Raw genomic sequence first — 19,889 nt, 5'->3', positions numbered from 1 at the left:
TTTGTTTAAAAGTGGGTTTTATTTGCCCTGAGCTTTAGCCTCATCCTTTCCCTTACCTGTAGCACTTCAGTTTGTTTTCCAATGCAAGTCAAAAGGAGGTGGACCCTGTGCTTCATGTACTTGCAGAATACTTGGCTTTTAGATGGAAATAGAAGTTTCCAGACTGTAAAACTCATTTCAGAGGGCCTTCAGGTGTCAGACATGTAGGTAATTGCTGTTCCATCTAGAAATCAATGTGATGATACAGGTGTGTCAGAAGAGATTTGGCTAGTGGCTTTTGAAGGGAGGGATCAGTCCGAAAGCATTCCTTGGGTGTCTGGCTGCTCACCTTGTTTCTTAGTAGAGATTCATTTTGTTTTCTAAATTTGAGCAGTTCTATGAGGAGCATTTATAAATGGAACCCCATTTTGCTCTTTATCCTGATGAGTATGACTTTGAAGTTCAATCTATAGGGAAGAAGAAACTAGAATGCAAATGACTTCTTATAAGCTGTTAAGGTTTTTGTAGTGTCTTTTCCTTCCTTGTTTTGAAGGGAAAAATCAGACTCTATGACCTTTGTGTGAGATCCTTTTCTGCATTGCATTTTATTGTAGACATACTGCCACAGGTTCTGAGAGGGAAGTGGAATATAAAATATACTTCATTTGATACAGAAAGAGGCCTCTGTAGTAGAAAAAAATTTATGCCAGCGAGTAGTGCTAACTTTTTCTGTGTTAAATGTCTTGATTTTTATAGATAGTATACTGTCACAAAATTCTTCTGGTTTGCAAACCTGTTTTTGTTTGGTTTGCCTGATGCGCAGGAACTGTCTGCTTCTCTGGAGATGGTGTATGGTCAAGCTTCTGCAGCAGATGGCTTGGAGGACGCATTTCAACAGTTCTTTGAGTGGAAGAGTGTTAAAATGAAGAAATTAATTTGCGTCAGGGATGATACAGACACAGCTCTGGAAATCCTTACTGACTGGTTCAGCAGCATCTTAAAGGTAAGGTGAACAAGTCAGTCTTCCCTATTGGTGAAAAAGATGAAGTACGACAGTGTCTCACCAAGCTTGTGAGGACTAGGCATTATTAGGGACAACTACCTATGGCAGGGAGATTGTACATATGAGCAGTGGCACCAAATGACAGTGCCTCAATACAGAGGGAAAGGTAATGCCTTGAGGAATGAAGTGTTAATTTACCTTTAATCGTAGTGTACCTTTGCGAGGAGACAGAGTTTATGCTTTCTTATGAAAGGACATGTTTTGTGGGGAGATCAATACTGTTACGCAAGTATAACTTTTGTATGGGTGTGCTCTACCTGTTCATTGTGTGACTGAAATGCTTTAGTTAGTCCTTTCAAGTGGCCTTTGGGTAGAAAGATTTCAGATTTAAAAGGTTCTAGTTCATAAATGCTGCTGCAAGGATGATGAAAGATCACTGCAAGGAAGAAGCCAGTCTGACTTGACATGATCTAGGCACAGGTTGTACACAAATATATAATAGATTTTTTTTCCTCATTGAAATGCTAAGTGTGAACAATTTATGCAAATAAATTGTCCCCTATATTTGCATGTCCTGCAGTATTTTCTGGAATACCATTCTGATGCTGTGTCTCTCTGAATTGTAGGAGGTTTGGAGCGTTGAAGTTGAGTGCATGTTATTTGTCTTAAAAGGAGATTGATGGTGGAAGTGGATTACCATCCACTGAGTTCTGCTTGTAAAGAAAGCACAAAGTAGGGAGGAAGCACTGTGCTTAACGTCTATGTGCTTGCTCAGTTTAGGAGTCTTATTAAATCTTCTTGGGAAGACCGTAAACTACTCTCCCTCCATTCTTGCGGGCCTTCCTTGATCTCTTTCTTCTTGTACTGGTGTGTAAATGTTCTGAGTTTGTGTTAGCATAACCTTCCTGGCCATGTGAATTGTACGTAATCCACAAGGGTTGTGCCCTTTCATAGCCAGTAGGTTTTCTGCCCTTGGGTTTCATATTGTACCTAGAGCATTTACTCTGGCCAGACACTGTTATGAGAAACAGTGTTCCTTGACTTGACAATAAATGCTGTTTGGCAGCAGTGTAGGCTTCGTTCATGTCATGTGCAGTGTAATGTTAATTAATATAATTGCTTGCAGATGTTTATGATCATGTCAGTTATTAGAGGGGGCAAACAAACCTGCAGGTGGTTTTCTGTGATTGCTGGGTGCAATTCAGAGTGCTATTCTGCATGTATGTAAGTGACTGAAGTTTGTTAGTGTAGCGATGAACTGATTTACCCGTTTCAAATCTGAACTTTTCTGCAAACAGTTGAGAGACACAGGAAATGTACAGAGTCTTGGCATGGATTGGTAAAGCACTGGTAGGTAGACCAAGGAAGAAATTTTCATTTATCCATCTTAAACATTTCAGGTGTTGATATGTAATTATTCTGTTGCCATTGAACTTCTAGCCCCTTTTTAAAAAAAGTGTGAGCAATTGTGTAGAGCAAATGCTTCCTTGAAGTGTTTCCCCTCCCCTTATTTTAAATAGATATTCCTCTTCCTCTCTTTCTGAATCCAAATTAATCTTGTCTATGATCAGTCAGAATCTACAATAGGAAATGGGTCAATGACAGACAAGGAAATTTTCGGAGACTAGATGGCACCTTTCCAGCATGCAGCTCCAGGCTTTGGGGAGCAACATGCTGTTTGAATTTGCATGTTAAAGTTTTTAGTTCCTTTGAGGGTAAAGCAATAAAATACTTCTACAATTGTTAGTGGAGTCCACATGCTTGATCAGCAAATGAACGAGGTGAAGTTTGCAAGTTTCTATTATGACAGTGTGGCTTGCGTGTTAAATACGAGACCACATTGTCATTTTAGTTCTGGTTGCAAATGTAGTATCTCTTTTTCTGCAGATACGAGTAACCAAGCTTTGCTGAAAACAACATTCAGTGTAATGATAAGCTGATCTTACTGTTTTTTTTTTTTTTTCTCTGGCATCTTCTGTGTCTTACATCTTGAAGCTAAGTTATTTCTGACTTCTATGAAAACACTTAAGGTTTCCTGGTGAAATCTTTAACCTTATTTCACACTTGATAAACTGTGAAACAGATGCCAGAATGTTTCTCTATCTCAGGTAGTACTACATAGGGGTGGAAAGCCCACTAAATAGTGAAACTGCCATACATTTTGGGTATCACTGTTTGGGCAGCACACGTGTTGATTTTTGATATGAAACTCAATAGGAGAAGAATTGGGATTCTTTTCATTTTTTGTAAAAATGAAAATAAGATTCGGAAAATAAAACCTGATCAAGGCAATAATCAACTTTCTTCTTGCCTGGTGAATCTTAGCTCTTTTAGTTCTAGAAATCTCTATATCACTCGAGGGAGGCAGTTAAAGGTGAGATCTGACACAAATCCTGATTAGATTTCCAGTAGTGCTATAACTCTTTGTATTTCTTGCTTGTTTTTGCTGTGTGCTTGCTAACTGCTTACTTTCAATTCCAAGGCTGATTATTATTTTTCTTCTCTTTGAAGTGTTTTGATCTGATGTCAGAAGCATCTTCAGATTTAGAGGAAGTGGTTGGCAATGCAGATGAAATTCTCAAAAAGGTTGAGTTGGCTATTTGTGAAGAACTGGATACTGACTTAAATGTAAGTTCTAATCGTGCCTACTGTGTCATGACTTCTATATATTTTATTTATCTTTGATTTCAGTTTAAAGCTTTTCTTGATGTATTAGATGAACGTATTCTCTACAAAGCAGTAACTTTTTTGTGGAAATATGTTGAAGTCACTCAGGTTTCTCTCCAGAGAGAAAGAATATGTTTTCCAGGTAACAGGCAGAGGATGGCTTTGGGTTACAGGAACTTCGCTGTATATGTGACTGGCTTAACTAAGAAATACTGGGAAAACTGGTTTTTCCCTCTGTATGTGCAGAGAAAGCTTTCTTTGAACTGTACTGAGGTTTTTGTGCCTGTGTTGAAAACACAGGTGACAAAAAGTAAGTTTCTGTTTAAAATAACGGGATTGCCTTTCTAGGTGACTGTATGGATAAATTTACTTTTTCCAGTCTTAAGAGATGAATAGTTTTTCATCACTTTAATTTTGCATGGCACAAGTGTTCTTGCCTTTCTGGTAATCATTTTCTGTGCTTGTGTTAGCCTTTTTCTCAGTTGTTTACCTTTTCTGATAAGCGTTTCCTCCATTCTCTTTTACTAATTCTTTGAGACACTTGCATTGGCTCTATAATGAGAGTTTCTACAGTGCCAGAGAATGGTCGTGTCAGAAAAGTTGAACCTGTCCTCTAATGTAGCATCATACTAACAACAAATCAGTAGTTTAGTCTGCTTGTGACTGCTCTTTGTGATAGAACCAGTGACTTTCTTTTAGAAGAACAGTTGCATGCTTTAATGCTTCATATCTATTTAACCATGAGATCCTTCAAAAAATCCTTTCATAGTACGTGGCGTATGAAATTGGACTTCCACACAGAATCACAGAATCACAGAGGTTGGAAGGGACCTTTTAAGATCATCTAGTCCAACCAATGAAAAAAAAAAAAACAAAACAAAACAAAAAAAACCACAACACAAAAAAAACAAAAACAAAACCACCACACACGCAACCCACACACACACCACCACACCACCCAACACTAATCCATATTCCCAAGCACTATGTCAACTCCTCTCTTGAATACCTCCAGGGATGGTGCCTCAACCACCTCCCTGGGCAGCCCATTCCAATGCCTGACAACCCTTTCAGTAAAGAAATATTTCCTAATATCTAACCTGAACTTCCCCTGGCGTAACTTGAGGCCATTGCCTCTTGTCCTATCATCTGTAACTTGGGAGAAGAGACCGACCCCCGCCTCTCTACAGCCTCCTTTCAGGTACTTGTAGAGAGCAATAAGGTCTCCCCTCAGCCTCCTCTTCCCCAGGCTGAACAGCCCCAGCTCCCTCAGCCTCTCTTCGTAAGACTTGTGCTCCAAAAGCGCCAATCAGTTTTATTCTGTTGAAACTATTTGATGAACTCCTAGACTTGCTAACTTTCCTTTTTAGAATCTCTTTAAGAGAGTAAAAAATCTGAGAAGTTATTTTTTCCATTAACAGTGTAATTTCTCAGTAAAGGTTTTACATCTTAAACATTGGTGTGTATAAATGAAGGACAACTCTCAATCTTTAATTCTGCCTCTGTGTAATTCAATCCAGGAGCCTGATGAAGCAGAGAAGGGAATAATTATGAATGCTTACAATAAAGTTATACATAACATTCGTCAGGAGCAAAGTATGATCACTGTCATACAGAACAGATACTTGGCCAGTGTTGAGGTGAGTTTATGCCTTATTTCTGTCACGCTGATCTATACTAGTAACCCTTTCTGACATAATTTCTTTCTGAAAGTTGTCCTCTTATCCTTTTATAAGGAGATTCTAGTATATTGGTAATGAGAGATTGGTTGGGTGAAAACTTGGGAATTGCAGTTGTGCATTACCTCGGCCAATTCTTCATTTCACTTAAATACAAAGATACGTTTGTAAAAAAAAAAAAAAAAAAAAAAAAAAAAAGCAGTAGAATCTGGAATGTCTGGATTCATTACAAGTAGTATGTAACTTAAGGGGATTGAGCTTTAAGTAGAATGTTGGTTTTCTGGAAGTTTGTTTATGTAATTAAAATGAAACACAATAAAAACCCTCTTCTCTGGGGAAGGACCCTGAAAAGCTGAATTCAAATAGGCTTCAGGCAGTTTCTCTAACGTATTGGACTGAAGCATTTTAAAATAGAATGCTTGAACACTTTCTGATTTTTTTTTTTTTTTTTTCTTCCTAGTTCAAAAAACATGCAGAGGAATGGCTGAATAGAAGACCTGATATTAACAACTTATTATCAATTAAGAAAACTGTGAAAAGCTTAAAGGCCCAGTTAAGGTGGAAGCTGGTTGAAAAGAACAACTTGGAGGAAGTATGAAAATGTTAACAGTGTTCATGGTTTTGTCTGTTGTTTTTTAAATCGGTTTAGAAACATTAATTTTGTCTATTCTGAATAAGTGGTAACTATACAGAACAGTTTGTGTTTTCTGACCTGAATTTTGCCTTTTACTGATGAAGTTTTACAGGCCCCCCAGCCATGGCACTGCACTTTTAGCTAAGTCTCTCTGGTGACAATCGCTGTTCACAGCATGAACAGTTTTGTCATCTCTTTTTACCGTGCTGGTTGTGTGATTGATTTTAAGTTTTTACTTTGTTAATACAGCATGTACCTCCCCTCAACGTCTCTTCTAATTTTCAGGGTTCCCCACTGCCCCTCAGAGAAGTCCAAAGAATGTAAATATTACCCCAGCTTCAGTACTGTTTGATCACACATCTAATTATTCTGGTGATGCTTACGGAAAAAAAGAACGTGCTTGTGTGTCTCTGTAAGCATTGTAAAGGGGCAGTAAGCTTCCAAGAGGGATTTAAAATGAGACACGCTAATGAAACCCATTGGGAAAAGGATTCTTGAATAATGAGGTGACATGAGGAAAGTGCCTCTTATGGGGGAAAAAAGTGAATGAATTATGGAACCTGTCATTGCTGGTAGATGAATGATGTTGCTGTTATGATTATATGTGATCAGCTAATTAAAAAAAAAAAAAAGCTCTTTGACTTAGGAAACAAGTAGGCAAAGGGCTGGGATATTTGGTCTGTCACATAAATAAAGGGAACACCTTTCTCGGTGATTAGGTTTTTAGAGATTCTCTTGGGTTTCCAGGAACGAGATTGAGTAAAATATGCATATGTTCAACTCCAGAATTGTGATATGGAGGCTGTTTTTTAGTCCTGATAGAGTAGGTTACCATTGTTTGGTGTAATAGCAGAATGAAAATTACACACTAACTTTGTTATTCCTAATGCAGTCTGATGATTACAGTGAGTTTGAAATGACAGGAATAAAAGAGGAAATTGCTCATCTGCAAAATAGGGTTCTTCAGGAAATATCCAAGGAACAAGAAGAATATGTAAGTATTAAAATACTTAGGCAACTGAACCAAACCTCTATGAGGCACATCTGCATTTCAGTTGCTTTAATGTGTGCTCTGGGTAAAATAAAAAAATGGGATTTTGATAGTGTTCACTGTTAATGTGGCCCCTGTTTGGTGAAAGCTATGGGAGAAGGCGTGGAGGCTGATCGGTTATTGGAACACAGTTTCTTCAAACCTTCTCTCTCTTCCCCTCTCCATAAGGGGGTGAGGTGAGAAAAAATGTGAGATGTAGTTCTCAACACAGAAGAGCTGCAGGTGAAAGTGTAAGCTCCGTTGCTGAAGAAATACTGCATTTCTTGCAAGAAGAGGAACTGTTCCCTAATAACTAGGTTAAAACAGGCTTTTATCCTGAAGTGAAGGAGATAACCCTTTCTCTAAGTCCTTTATATGGAGGGAAGAATTGGAAACCATTGCCTTGTGAGTGAGTAGGAAGGTACCAGGATTTGTGGTGGTGATATACCTACCTCTGCAGGTGTACCATTTGTGTGTAATAGTTACCTTACAGCTCTGGGGGGTCTGGGGATGGAGGAGATGCTGGCCTGGTCTGTGTTAGTACTTGATTCCTGTCTTCCTCCGCTTACCTGTAGTGAAGTCGTTCTCCTTTGTTTAGGCCTACTAATGCCTCTTGTAGAAAGGATGAAATGTTTTCTTCAATAGTGCATGAGCTATTTGGGGTCTTGACACTATCCACCCTCAGAGCTTTCAAAAGATCTGTCCATATTGATCTTCTGTATTCATTCTTTCTGTGGTGTTGTGTGTTGGTTTTTCTTTTTTTTTTTTTTTTTAAAAGCAGCTGGCAGTGTTACTTTGAATGTTGTTGTTGAAGGAGGTACAGTCATTTACAGTCATGTACAGTGTGCATTTGAATGTCCTGAGTATATATTGAAAATGTCAATTTGTATTTATGTATGTCAGAAACTAATGATCTGAAGCTGTGGGCCTTGTTTCCTTTATCTAGGAGAAGCTTGCTTACTTGGTACAGAAATGGTTCCCTGAGTTACCACTTCTTTATCCAGAAGCAGGAATTCTAAACTATATGGTAAGCAGAGATTGTGTCTGAATGCACTGTCAGTTGTTTTGGGCACTCTCAAGGCCCTGCACAGTCTTTGTCCATTTGGGGGTCATATACCCTTAACATAGTTTGTTGTGGTCTTCCTCCTCCTCCCCATCTTTTGGAGGTTGTTCAAGGAATCATTTCATTAGCTGCCTCATCATGGCCAGCCTCTTGGTAACAGATGCTCTAACTTTTTAACATGTCCTACCTGGTTTTGCGCTTTGCTAAGTTGATTGAGGAAGAGGAGAGGTAGTCAAAAGCTCTGAATCCTACCAGCTGTTAAATGCTGTGCACATTTACCCTGGATATCTGTGTGTCCATGTGCTTCAGAACTCTGGTGGACTTCTGACACGCAGCCTGGAGCGAGACCTTTTGGATGCAGAGCCCATGAAGGAACTGAGCACGAAGCGACCTTTAGTGTGTTCAGAAATTCAGGGCCAGAAGGTTCTTTTAAAGGTAACGTTGGCACTTTAAAGGTAACATTGGTTCAGTTAGTGCTGCAGGTGATGCCTTGGCTTGTTGTCGTGCTGATTCTGAATGAACTCTGCTGTTCCTTTCATATCCCTGTTTTTAACAGCCTTTTTCTGATGACACATTTTTTTTTCTCAAGGCCTGTAGAACATGAAGAATTGTTGTCCTGCTGTATTTCTTACTGATTTTTTTTCCACTTCTTTTGAGGACTGCTGTAGTGAACAGTGCTTCCCTTTACTGTCCGTTCTTTCTGGTATCTGGTGGGCCTTTTTTCCTGTTCGTTATTCCTGTCTTTTTGCAGATGCTGGTTTCTCATTTCACTGAGAAATTTTAAGAATTGCTGCTCTGCTTCTTTACCAATCTGCTAGCAATTGGGAAACCAGGGGATGTAGTATTTTGAGAGGCATAGTTGTAAATAGTTGTCTTGCTTTTGACTTGGCTTATTTAAATCTCAAATTAGAGACATGCTCCCTGTTTTGTTGGTACAGACTTTCTAAGAGTTAATAAGAAAATATGGGAGTAGTCTATGACAGTTGGAATTGAGTTTTGTGTTAAGTAGAAGAGGAAGTTATTTGATGACATCTAACAATACGCATTTCTTTAATTAAAAAAAAAAAAAGTTTAATGCAGTAATGTTGCCAGCATTAGGAGTAATAGCTTGGGTATCTGTTTTGTTTTTAAGGGATTCTCTGTAGATGTAAGCTCAGAAGCCAAAGTGATAGAAAGAGTTGCCAAATATCACAGAGCTTGGGATCAGCAGAAGGAGAAATCTGGATTATTACAGCTGTTGTTTCTTCTTTTCTGCAAGGCAAGATTCAAATTCATTATCTTGATTTCCGGTTCAAGCTGAAAGACTTGCAGTTGTACCTTAAAGCTTTAACATATCAAGTTAGAGCATTGAATCAAAAAACCATTTCATTTCTGAGTTCAGATAAGGTGTCTACTTAGTAAACATAATGAATCGATTTATTACATATCTAGTGCATGTTAAACTTCCCAATGTTTCTGATATTTGAAGCAATCTATTTTTCCTTTTCTTTTTCTTTTTTTTTTGTTGTTGCTAAAGTCTGATCCTTTGGTATATTTAATGGTCCCATACTACCCAGGAGCAAGTTTGGGAGCTTTACAGGCTGATACACCTTTATCTTTAGAGGTAAGTAAGAAGTACTTGGACTATCAGCATTTTATTTTGTATGTTTTTGAACTGAACTCTTACTGTTTTGCTGTATCTTGTGGTGCCGATAGTGTTTCACCAGTTGTATTTCCTTTGGTGGCTGGCATTGACTGTAGAAAGTTGCACAGGATGGCTTGACTGGCATTCTTAGCACCTGGTCAGGCAGTAGTTTATAACTTTCTAAAAGAGATTTTGCTTGGATACGCTGCTTTCTTTTATTGAAATTAGTGCCTCAGCTGTATTAGTAGTACTTTTAAAAGAAGTACTGAAGTAGAACATGGTAGATGGTCAGGGGCAGGCATTTCTGTGTGGAGGTTTTAGAGGACTCCTATGTGTGTAACTTTTTTTTTTCTCCCTCACTTCAACTTTGTCCCCTTCCTTTTCCTTTCCCTCCTCCCCACACAGTGTATAGGCAGTTCGGCTCGTCATCCCTTCTCAAAGAAGCAGTAGCTAGAAGCCATTACAGTCTTTTCTCTAGTTCTGTTTGATGACTTGGACCTGCTTGTAAAAGTCTAAGTTGCATGGTTGCATGTTTTTTTTGGGGGAGGGGTTTGCCCCTATGTTTTTTCATGTTAGTCATTTGTTAATTAGTGACTGCATTTTTTTTTCTACCTGGCTGTGCAAGTCATAATAATCTTACTAGGAATTAATCCATACTCCATAAAACAGAATTGGCATGAACTTTGAATGTGTACAAACTTTAAAAAAAAAAAAAAAGTCTTAGTTCTGTACAGAAACTTACTTGGTACTGTGCTTTGTTTTTTCCATTATCTTTGTAATAAACACCCAAATTAAATCATTAGGAGGCATTAAAAGTGATGAAAGGAGTGGCCCAAGGTCTACAAACGTTGCATGGAGCTAATCTAGTACATGGTTCTCTGCATGGAAATAATGTTTTTGCTGTGGATCGAAAACAAGGAATTGTGGGAGACTTTGATTTCACAAAATCAGAGGTAAAAAAAATAAATCCTTTAGTGACTTTTAGTTAGAATTATGTATCAAAACAGACAACTGTGTTTGCAATTTAAAAGATTTATTGATAAACATTGTGCTTAGCAGTGAGACTCCCGTTTCATATTCTGAATAGGGTTGAGCAGTTTGACTCTTGTGAATGCAATCTAATCTCGAGGAGGAAAAAAGAATTACTGAGTGTAGGCTCTGGTTAACCAAACAGTGGAATGAAAAAGAGAATTTGCAGCAGTTGTTTGTTGGCTGTCTGTATTGTATATCTAATGGTAATCAGCATCATTGAAGGCGAGAGTAAGAACTCCTGTCTTAAGAAGTCCTGGTCAAGCTCATATGAAGTCTTTGCCTTTCCTTTTGATAGGTAACAGGGTTCTATTATGTGTTTTAATCTGTCACAGTACTTGGTAAATTAACAGGATTTTACATGTTGCCTACATATACCTGTATTTATACATACTGCTGATTTAGTCCTCAGTCTCTGTAGTAGAGAATTTCATAGTTGTTCGTGGGGAGAATGTAATACTCTTTAAGAACACAAGCTATTTTTTTTAACTATTCATTGTGTTTATATATCAAAGTCTCCAATAATGGTATCTCTTCTGCAGTCAACTTTTGACTTTCTAAACTCAAGTTCTTTGAACCAAAACATTTTTGCGCTAGAGGTCTGCTTCATGTTTAGTTAATTTTTAAAATAGTAATATTTATTGTAGTCATATATCATTATGTTAGTATAATAAACATAATATAAATAAAAGTAAGTTTCATTGAGAACCCTTATTTCTGCTTTGGAAATGCATTATCTGCTCATCTCGGGAAGTGTGTCAAATGTTTGGACGGCAAGGTGTGCTGCCCTTGAAATAAATTTCAGTTTTCAACATGCTAAAGAGAAATGCTTTAAAAATTTTTGACAGCTGAATATTCTGAAAAGTCATACTCGGTACAGATGGTGTCATTGTGAAAACTGCAAGAGCTGAGGAAGAGTATGCCTCTCTTTACTCCTCCCTGCACGTATGGGCTGTGCTGAGATGATCAGCTTGTGTGTGACAGAGCAGGAAAGTTCCACCCGTGGTCCACAGCCTGGATCCAGTTTGTGCCTTCCCTGTAGGGGTGTCAGTGCTGCTCAGTGCTCATCCTTTCTGCATGGTCACAAATGCGTGAGTGGAGCCAGTAACTGATGTGTTAATGAGTACTCTTGGCAGTTTGGAGACTAGTCGTCTCCAGTCTGGCTATAGCTGGTACAGACTGTTGTCATGGAGGGGGATAGAAACTCAGGGTCTAGCTTCTATTTTTACAGTAGATAGTCCTAAAATATGTTGAAAATCTGGAGGTGGTTTCAGGTAAAGACCAGAAAGGCAGAGAGAAAAAAATAGGAAAGCTGGCAGAACTGAACTTTAATTCTAAAAGTTCTCCAAAATACTGCTGAACGTCTTTTAATACTTGTGATTTTTCCTAATTTGAGAAGTTTTGCAATTTATATTCTTTACCACCTTATAAGCTTTAATAGTTCTGGTATGGAGTAAGATCTGCCGTCCCTATTCTTCTGTTACAGTTACAGATGATAGATGTGTGACATTATCTCTTTTTTTCCTTTACACACCACTTTTTTTGATCAGTAGAGGATTTTACATTTCAGATTGGGTCAGTACGAAACTCTCCGATAAAGTTATCTGACACGTTAAAAGGGAGGGGGAGATATATCTGCTTCAGTGTGTGGTTGGTCTTGCTTGAAATTATGGGTATACTTTTTTTTTTTTTCCCCCCATAGGAACAACGCGCTGCTGCAAACACTATGGTTGTCGGTACCCTCAGCTTAGTTTCTCCTGAACTGAAGATGGGACAGCCAGCTTCTCCAGCCTCTGACATGTACGCGTATGGCTGCCTTCTCTTCTGGGTACGTTATGGCTTGGGGGAGAGTTTTTAGCAACATTAAGGGACTGTAGCAGGCTTGTAAAGAGCAGTAATTGTTCTCTCCAACTTCTGCTTTGAACTATTTTGTCAAAATAAGTGTTCGTGTTTTCAACTGAGTGATAAGTGTAGAACTTGCCATTATGGGCAGAAGACAGTGCATTTTTCTGTAAAATATACAATGTAATTTGTATAGTAATATGGACAAAATACGAATTTTGTTCCTCATGCTGTGGATTGTCAGTTCTTACTGCATTTCCTGTTCATTCTTTGTGAGCCCTTTTTTCTTCTTTTTTGTGACCTTGCCCCTGAGTAATTACCCCAGTCAAAAGAGAGGGAAGATGAAGGCCGGAATGGGACTGTCATGTTTTGTTGCTGGCAATAGTGCTTAGGTAACTGTTTTCTTAGCGTGTGTTATTCCAGGGAGGAGAAAGCAATCTACTTCCCTGTGTTAGGTGGTATGTTGCACAGCATCTCCTCCATCTCCTTTTTGTTCTCCTGCACTGTATTGCTGCCTCCCCAACGCTGGGTGTCAGTGCTGTGTGTCCTGAATGGGGAAAACTGCAAATCTCTCAAACTGGAAAAGCCACGAGATACCCAGCAAGCCCTGATGTTCCCGGGCAGTGATTTTTGCAGGAGTGCTTGATGTATTGCAACTGGTTCACTGAGTACCAGTTGGAGCTCCAGGTACATGGGGATCTTCCTGGGAAACAGTGTGGCAGTTCCATCAGCTGCACGGTGATGGCTTCAGTAATCCCTTCCGTGCCACAGCATCTTAAAAGCACTTCCTAAAGGAGAACTAAATTGCAGGTTGATAGGTAGCCACTCTCCGTTATCTGTGCTGAGAACATGAAGCTGGTTCATATAAAAGTCACTCTTTGTTATGTTTTATTCCCAATTTAGGAAACAGTTGCTTAAAAAGAAGTAATTTTTCTACTGAAATAAATGAATTAAAGTATAGCTTAATATTGCAGATATTTATAATTAATGAATGTGGTACTGTTTAGTTAGAACACTTTCAGTATCGCTGGTCAGATCTGCAGCTGTTCTAGAAAAAAAAAGACTTCCACAAGTGAGTAAAAGAAAAACAAAGAAGCAGTTTTACAAATGGCTGGCTCTGTTTGAAGGGAATATCTGGGATGCAGCAAAGATCAACATTTTTCTGAAATATCATCCAAGTTTGTCAGCTGAATTTTAGACTAATCCACATGTAACTAATCTTCAATTCAGACTTGGTGTTGTATTGATCACTTGATGGAAAATTCTAGCTCAAGTGTTAGTATTATGTTCAACAGTTGCCAGTTTCATGTTTGGCATCTGAAATTGTGTTTTCCCTCACTAAACCGCAGTGCCACTTCTAAAACTGAGAGGGTTTTTCAGAGTTCTCTGCTGATCTGTGCCACAAGAGCCCAGCACTGACTAAACACATGCTTCCTTTTGCCATCTATGTAATTGTTCAGAATAGAGGCATTTTCAGCTTAATCTTCAGGCAGGGTTTTGAAAAATACTGTACTCGGGCATGATTCTAGGCAACCGTAAAGACTGGGGAAATTTTCCTTTGTATATGGGTACAGGGTTCGCATTTTTCTGTTAGAGTGCAGTTACCCCGCAGCATTTCTTAAAAGAGGATTATATAATTGAACGTACAGCTTGGGCATGGACTTTGAGTCATATTTTTAAAAGTCTTATTTCTTTTGACCTCTAAAATTTTCTTCTGATACTACTTTTTTTTTTCTCCTTGTTTCTGTGTAAGGGAACTTGAACCCCTTGCATGTTTTACCCTACTGTGAAACTAGGAAAAAAGCCTTTCCCTACCATTTTCCCATAACAGTCCATTTTCACTTGAAACCGGGAGTCTCCTTGACCGATGCTTGATTTTGTTAAACTAAAGGGAAACAACCCCACCAGTGTTATGTATCTTTTCATTTACAGCTTTGCGTTCAAAACCAGGAGTTTGGCATCAAAGAAGATGGAACACCTGAGGTGGATGCAGTTGTCATGGTATGTCAGTTGTCAGATGAGGAAGATCTGACTGCTCTTGTTCAGAAGTAGTTAATTGATTGTTTTGTTTTGGTTTTTTTTTTTTTTTCCAAAGTCAGACTTCATTGTAAGTGCTGGGTTAGAAAATGTTTTGATTGACTATTCGGATAATTTTAAATGGCATGTACAAATAAAATATGTTTGAGAAGGTAGAAAACCCCAGAGTTTTCTTAATATTTAACTCCAGCCTCAGAAGGAGCAACTTCTTCACGGATAACTATTAATGGAATGATGCCAAGTTACAAACTTGGGGAATAAGTCATTGAGATTCAGCCTCATAGGAGGTATTTGAGTTAGGAACCTATCTTTTCTAAGTCAGGGAAGTTGACTTTATTAATCTGTTTTCCTACATAACGATTGCACACTGCTCGAGCATTAATAAAACAGCCAAATTCCATTTTAATAACTTAAACGCAGTTGTAAAAGTGTATTGTGCCCTTTATTCTTTGATTTGTTTTTGTGTGTGTGAAACACAAACATTTCTATGCCTCTGAAACAAATGCACAGATAGAAGTGGACCCTGCATGATACGAATTTGTGTTGCTGCTTTCATTCTTTCTACTCTCAACTGTTGTTCTCTGTCCACTGTATGCCGGCAACTGTTGTCACCTTGAACTCCATTTTCAGTCCCTTTTTAGAAGTTTATCTCTGCCCAGTGTCTCAGTGACTCTTTGAGAATAAGTAGAGCTGTGTGCCTTAATGTTTCTCAACTTAGGTCTTCAGCTTTGAAGTCGATTCTTCACTAACTTATTTCTTGGATGTTAATCATAAGCAGATAACTTTATGGCCTTCTCTCTGTGTGCCTCAGTTACCTGAGCACTTGTCTTGTCTTGGGTTTATTTTCGTGTAATTCTCTTTACCATAAACTTTAGCCTTCTGGACAGGAGTTAAGACCTTTTTTGTTGCCTGCTTTCAACCTCTTCTACCTTTGCTGCAGGCGATTCCTTTTTCTCCTTATAAAAGTTGGAATAACAAAAGATTTGCCACCATATGTATGTAGTTTAAAGACATTCACTGGGAGTTTTATGGACCTTTTTCAAATCGTCAGCCTTTTCAGACTAGTGTCTGCTTCATACTTTTTGCTGTACTTCTGCCTTTCTTGTTACTGAGTGCTTTGTTCTTGTCCTGTGTACCTTCCATCTCCCTTGAGTGGATTGCCCTCGTGTTTTTTAATCTGTGTGGACTACTTCTCCTATCATGCTTATTCTGATGATCTTACTTTAAGTGAGAACTTACTGCTTTATCTAGATTTGAGAAGGCCATGAAACTCCTTAAATCAAGCCTTATACTGTTATTAAAAAACCTGCAAGCAGGTTACTGTGTTTAGCTTATAAGCGAAGTCTTAGGTTATGGATAGGAATGGATAGAATTGTCTAAGGAATATAAGGAAGAGTCAATCCCCGTATTTTCCAGAAAACAAAGCGTGGAGTTGCTCTTAGTCAAATAAATTTAGTTGTTCTGTCAAGGGTAAAAAAAAAACAAAACAAATAATAAATCCTTCTTTATTGATTATGCTTGTGTATTAATGATTTGCCTGTTTTGTGGAGATAACTATTAAAGCATGGGGCTACATTACTAGAGTTGTGTTCATGATGAGCTTAGTGTATCCTGTTTACTGGGTTTAGGTTAAGAAACTGTCACGATACAGTTCCAGACTAACACAGCTGCAGTGGTTCCGGTGTCCAGGCAAGGTAGCTTGTGTATTACTGCTTAACACAGTACTGTAAATAATCTTGTTTTATTAGGTGACTGTTATCCTCTATAGTATGCCTTTTAATAACTTGATTTCAACAATATTCTCCAGTGATGAAAACATTGCTGATAAAAGACAGGACTGTCTACTGAATCTCTCTGCAAAATTATTTCCAATGTGACACTACCACGGAAAATAAAAGAATAAAATATGCAGCATTTGATCCTGTAAATAGTATTTCTTACTGCTTATTATAGTTGCTTGCTTTCATATTAAATGGATCTCATGAAACACACAATACTATAGGAAAGAAGATTCAGTAGTTCATGATCCGCCGTTAGGGCTAACTACGAGTTTTAAATATATTCCACAAAACTTGTACAGAACCGTCTGCCCAGTGTGTCATTGAGGATCATGCGTAATAATCCTTAGATACTGAAAAACCTAACTTTCTCTCATGCATAAGGGAAACTTAGTTGTTCAAGGAAGTAGAAAAGATTTATTGGGACATTAAAAACAGGAGTTGATTCACTTCTGTTTTCCATAAAACTTTTGCTGTGATAGTGTTGTGCAAATCAGGCCTGAAGTGTGCAACTCAAAGGTTAAATGGGCATTTCAGGGTACTATATTTCTGTGTTCTTCCATAGCAGGTATCTTCTGGAGTGCAAACAGCTGCCTTCATCTCAAGACAATTAATGACAACTAATGAATTTAGCCATTATTGTTCATTATTGATGCTAACAATTTGTTGTACAGCTTCTTATAAGAACAAGTTTCTTTAACTGTTTTCCCTGATGAAAGAAACAGCATTTGATTTTGGCAGTTTTTAAGGATTCATACTGGATTCGTGTGCAATGCACGTGCACAAACCACCAAAGTCTGCTGGAAAGCAATCTCTGCTGCCTGCAGTGCACATGAGGGTTTTGCTATGAAATGTAATACTAATAAATATCTTTCAGCTGTTTCTTGGGGAATCTTTTAGACCTCTGGCTGTTAATCCTTGTCCCAGTTCTTGGGGAAAATCTATTTTGCTTTTAAGTGCTTTATCTATAATCAGCTTATTCAGAATTAATCTCCATGCCCATCTGCAGGCTCTTGACAGACTGGTAATTTCCCTTCCATCTCAGTCTCGTGCCCAGGGGAATTGCACAGTTGCAACTAGTAGCATTTTTGTTGTTTTCAGCAAATGTAAAATGGCCACAGGAAAGCAATGTTAGGCTTTACAACAGGGATATTAATGTTAGGTAACTCTTGAGGAAAAGCAAAGTTTAGAGATCAGCTCTTTAGCCACTCGTGTAGCCATGCCAAAGTTCAGTGTTCGTTGTGTTTCAGCACCCAGTTTTGCATATTAAAAAAAAAAAAAGTAAAGAAGAGCAAACGCAATGAAATGGAGTAAACATGACGAAATGTTGTCCTACAGCAGTATTCCTTGTGGAATCAATTTTCAGTTTCCTTAGTGCAAGAAGGTGGTGAGAAGGGGATATTTGTTATCGACAGACACTTGATAGTGTCATGAAGTGTGGATATACAAGTACAAAGCTTCTCAAGCTCTTTCAATGCTCACACTTTCACTTATAATTTTGAAGAGGAAGTGTGTAGTCATGGTTCACTCCTGTATTTCATTGCATGTGTTTGGATCTTCTTAACTAGAGGATTTCCTTTGAGCATTTTAAATGTTCTATAAACATTTAACAATCCTTTATGCTTCTAAGATGAACAGTAGTCAGATCTTCTCTTTTCACCCAGATTTCAGATTACTTGGGGAGTGGCTAATTCTCCAGAGTCACTCTGATATTAGTGGAAGAGATGGAAATTGTCTGGTTGTTCCTGTTTTCAGGTTTTGGGGTACTTGTGTACATTCCTTTGCATCACATTGATTCCTCTGTCTGGGTGAAATGGTGAGAGGTGTAAGAGGTGTCTTGTGCTTTGCTGTTTTGTTGACCGCGGTCAGAGGTGTTGCTGGCTTCAAGACTGCAAACAAACAAGCCTTCTTACGGAAAGATTCTGTTCCTGCTGAGTTTTGGTAACCTAGATCTCTAGATCAGCATTTGAGATGATTGTCTTTCCTGCAATCCCCCTTGTCCAAACCCAAGGTGTGCTCTTCCTCCCTCAACAGCTGATGTTTATGCATGTGTGTAGCAGATGTGTTTTTCTCTTTTGTGTATGGAGTCTATGGAGTCTAGCACTGTTAATGTGCTAAGCATTTAGGCACGTAATCCCTTCTGATAAATCCAAAGAGAGTAAGTGTAAGTGATGGGTTAATAGCAAAATAGCTGCTGTTGATTTAGACCCCATTACTTGGTTGTTTTTTTTCCCTGTGCTCTTGTAGAGAGATAAAGCAATATGACGAAAGTTGAGAGAAGAAGAATGGCACTTGTTCTGTGCTTTATTAGTAGAAAGACCAACTTCACTATTTTTCTAATTTGTAGTAGTACCGTGAATTGATATTTTAAAATATAATAACTCACGCTCTTCTGTGAAGTCTGCTGGCAGCAGGTTGACAGACCTGGTGCTGAATGCTTACTTTTATTTTGTTGTTAATGAGGACTGTGACTGTCAAGTGTTGCTGACCATTGGGAATACTGTGGGACAACCTTTTGTAAGGGCTTTGGGCCCTACGCACTTACAAGATGTGGTCATCAAATAGTTGGTTGTTATTTGTAATCAAGTTTGCTTTGCTTACTGATGAAACCCTTCTCCCTCTGTTTGTAGGATGATAAAGTTAAATCTCTCCTCCTGAATTTGTTCTGCTGTAACAGACTGACAGCTGAGCAGGTGCTGAGGGACGATTGCTTCCTTGCAGTTGATGTGATTCCAGTTTCACCACATCCAAGTGAAGAGCATGAGCCATGAGAAGAACGCGATTCTGAGAAGACAGGTGAAAAAAAAATGCAATTAAGTGAGGAGAATGGAGCAGACCCTACTCAATAGATGAGGAACTTTTCCATCAGGTGTTTGATTGAGACTTCTGTTTTTGTTTGGCTTTGAAATCATTGCCCTGATCTGAAATCTCAAAATATAAAAGGTTTGGTAGGTGCAGTCATGTTTTGTGATTACACGATCTTCACTGTGTTTTTAGTACATTTTCTAAGTAAGTGTTTGTGGGTAGAAGTGTGGTGTTACTGATCGTGTTCTTTGTCAGCCTTTGTCTGTTATGTAGGCTTTAAATTTACAGGGAATAGTCATGTTAGACGCCAGAGATCTTTAAGGTGAAGCTTTAGTGATTTGTTTTTGTATCCAGTTTTCTACCACTCTTCTTGCTGTGATTCCAGATAACATGTTCTTCTTAAAGATGCTCTAGGGCATTAACTTTTTGCTGGAGATTTTTTTGTTACTGCATAGACAAGTTGTTCCTACAGCAACTGCCTTTTTTGAGGAAAAAAAAAAAAAAGGTACTGCTTTGACAACTGGAAAAGGAAATGGAGAGCAGCCTGCCTCTTCTGTCTTTCTGCATTTGAAAGATGCAGTTGGCTTTCTAGGGACCAGGAATCCTTCTAGTTGCTCCTTTGCAGTGCTGCTGCCAACCAGAATGCTATGTACATGCGTTTGCAAAAACTGCTGCTTATTTGCTCTACATAAGTGTATGTATATGTCATCTGTTCTAAA

The 19,889-nt window shown here is 38.4% G+C and overlaps 1 protein-coding gene across 1 annotated transcript in view; it reads left to right on the top strand.

Annotated features, from left to right (window-relative positions):
- Nucleotides 1-19,214, top strand: part of STK31 (serine/threonine kinase 31) — a 39,263-nt gene extending 20,049 nt beyond the window's left edge. Inside the window, 13 exon segments of the mRNA XM_074150314.1 lie at nt 803-982; nt 3,494-3,610; nt 5,170-5,289; nt 5,789-5,920; nt 6,855-6,956; nt 7,939-8,019; nt 8,365-8,490; nt 9,188-9,313; nt 9,572-9,658; nt 10,483-10,632; nt 12,411-12,536; nt 14,483-14,551; nt 18,996-19,214. Of these exon segments, the coding sequence (XP_074006415.1) occupies nt 803-982; nt 3,494-3,610; nt 5,170-5,289; nt 5,789-5,920; nt 6,855-6,956; nt 7,939-8,019; nt 8,365-8,490; nt 9,188-9,313; nt 9,572-9,658; nt 10,483-10,632; nt 12,411-12,536; nt 14,483-14,551; nt 18,996-19,214 (1,635 nt within the window).
- Nucleotides 19,215-19,889: the final 675 nt, after the last annotated feature.

Source organism: Numenius arquata, chromosome 7 (genome assembly GCF_964106895.1).
Source record: "Numenius arquata chromosome 7, bNumArq3.hap1.1, whole genome shotgun sequence".
NCBI lineage: Eukaryota > Metazoa > Chordata > Aves > Charadriiformes > Scolopacidae > Numenius > Numenius arquata.
Note: the sequence above shows the minus strand (reverse complement) of the source record. Positions and strands in the feature narration are given on the sequence as shown.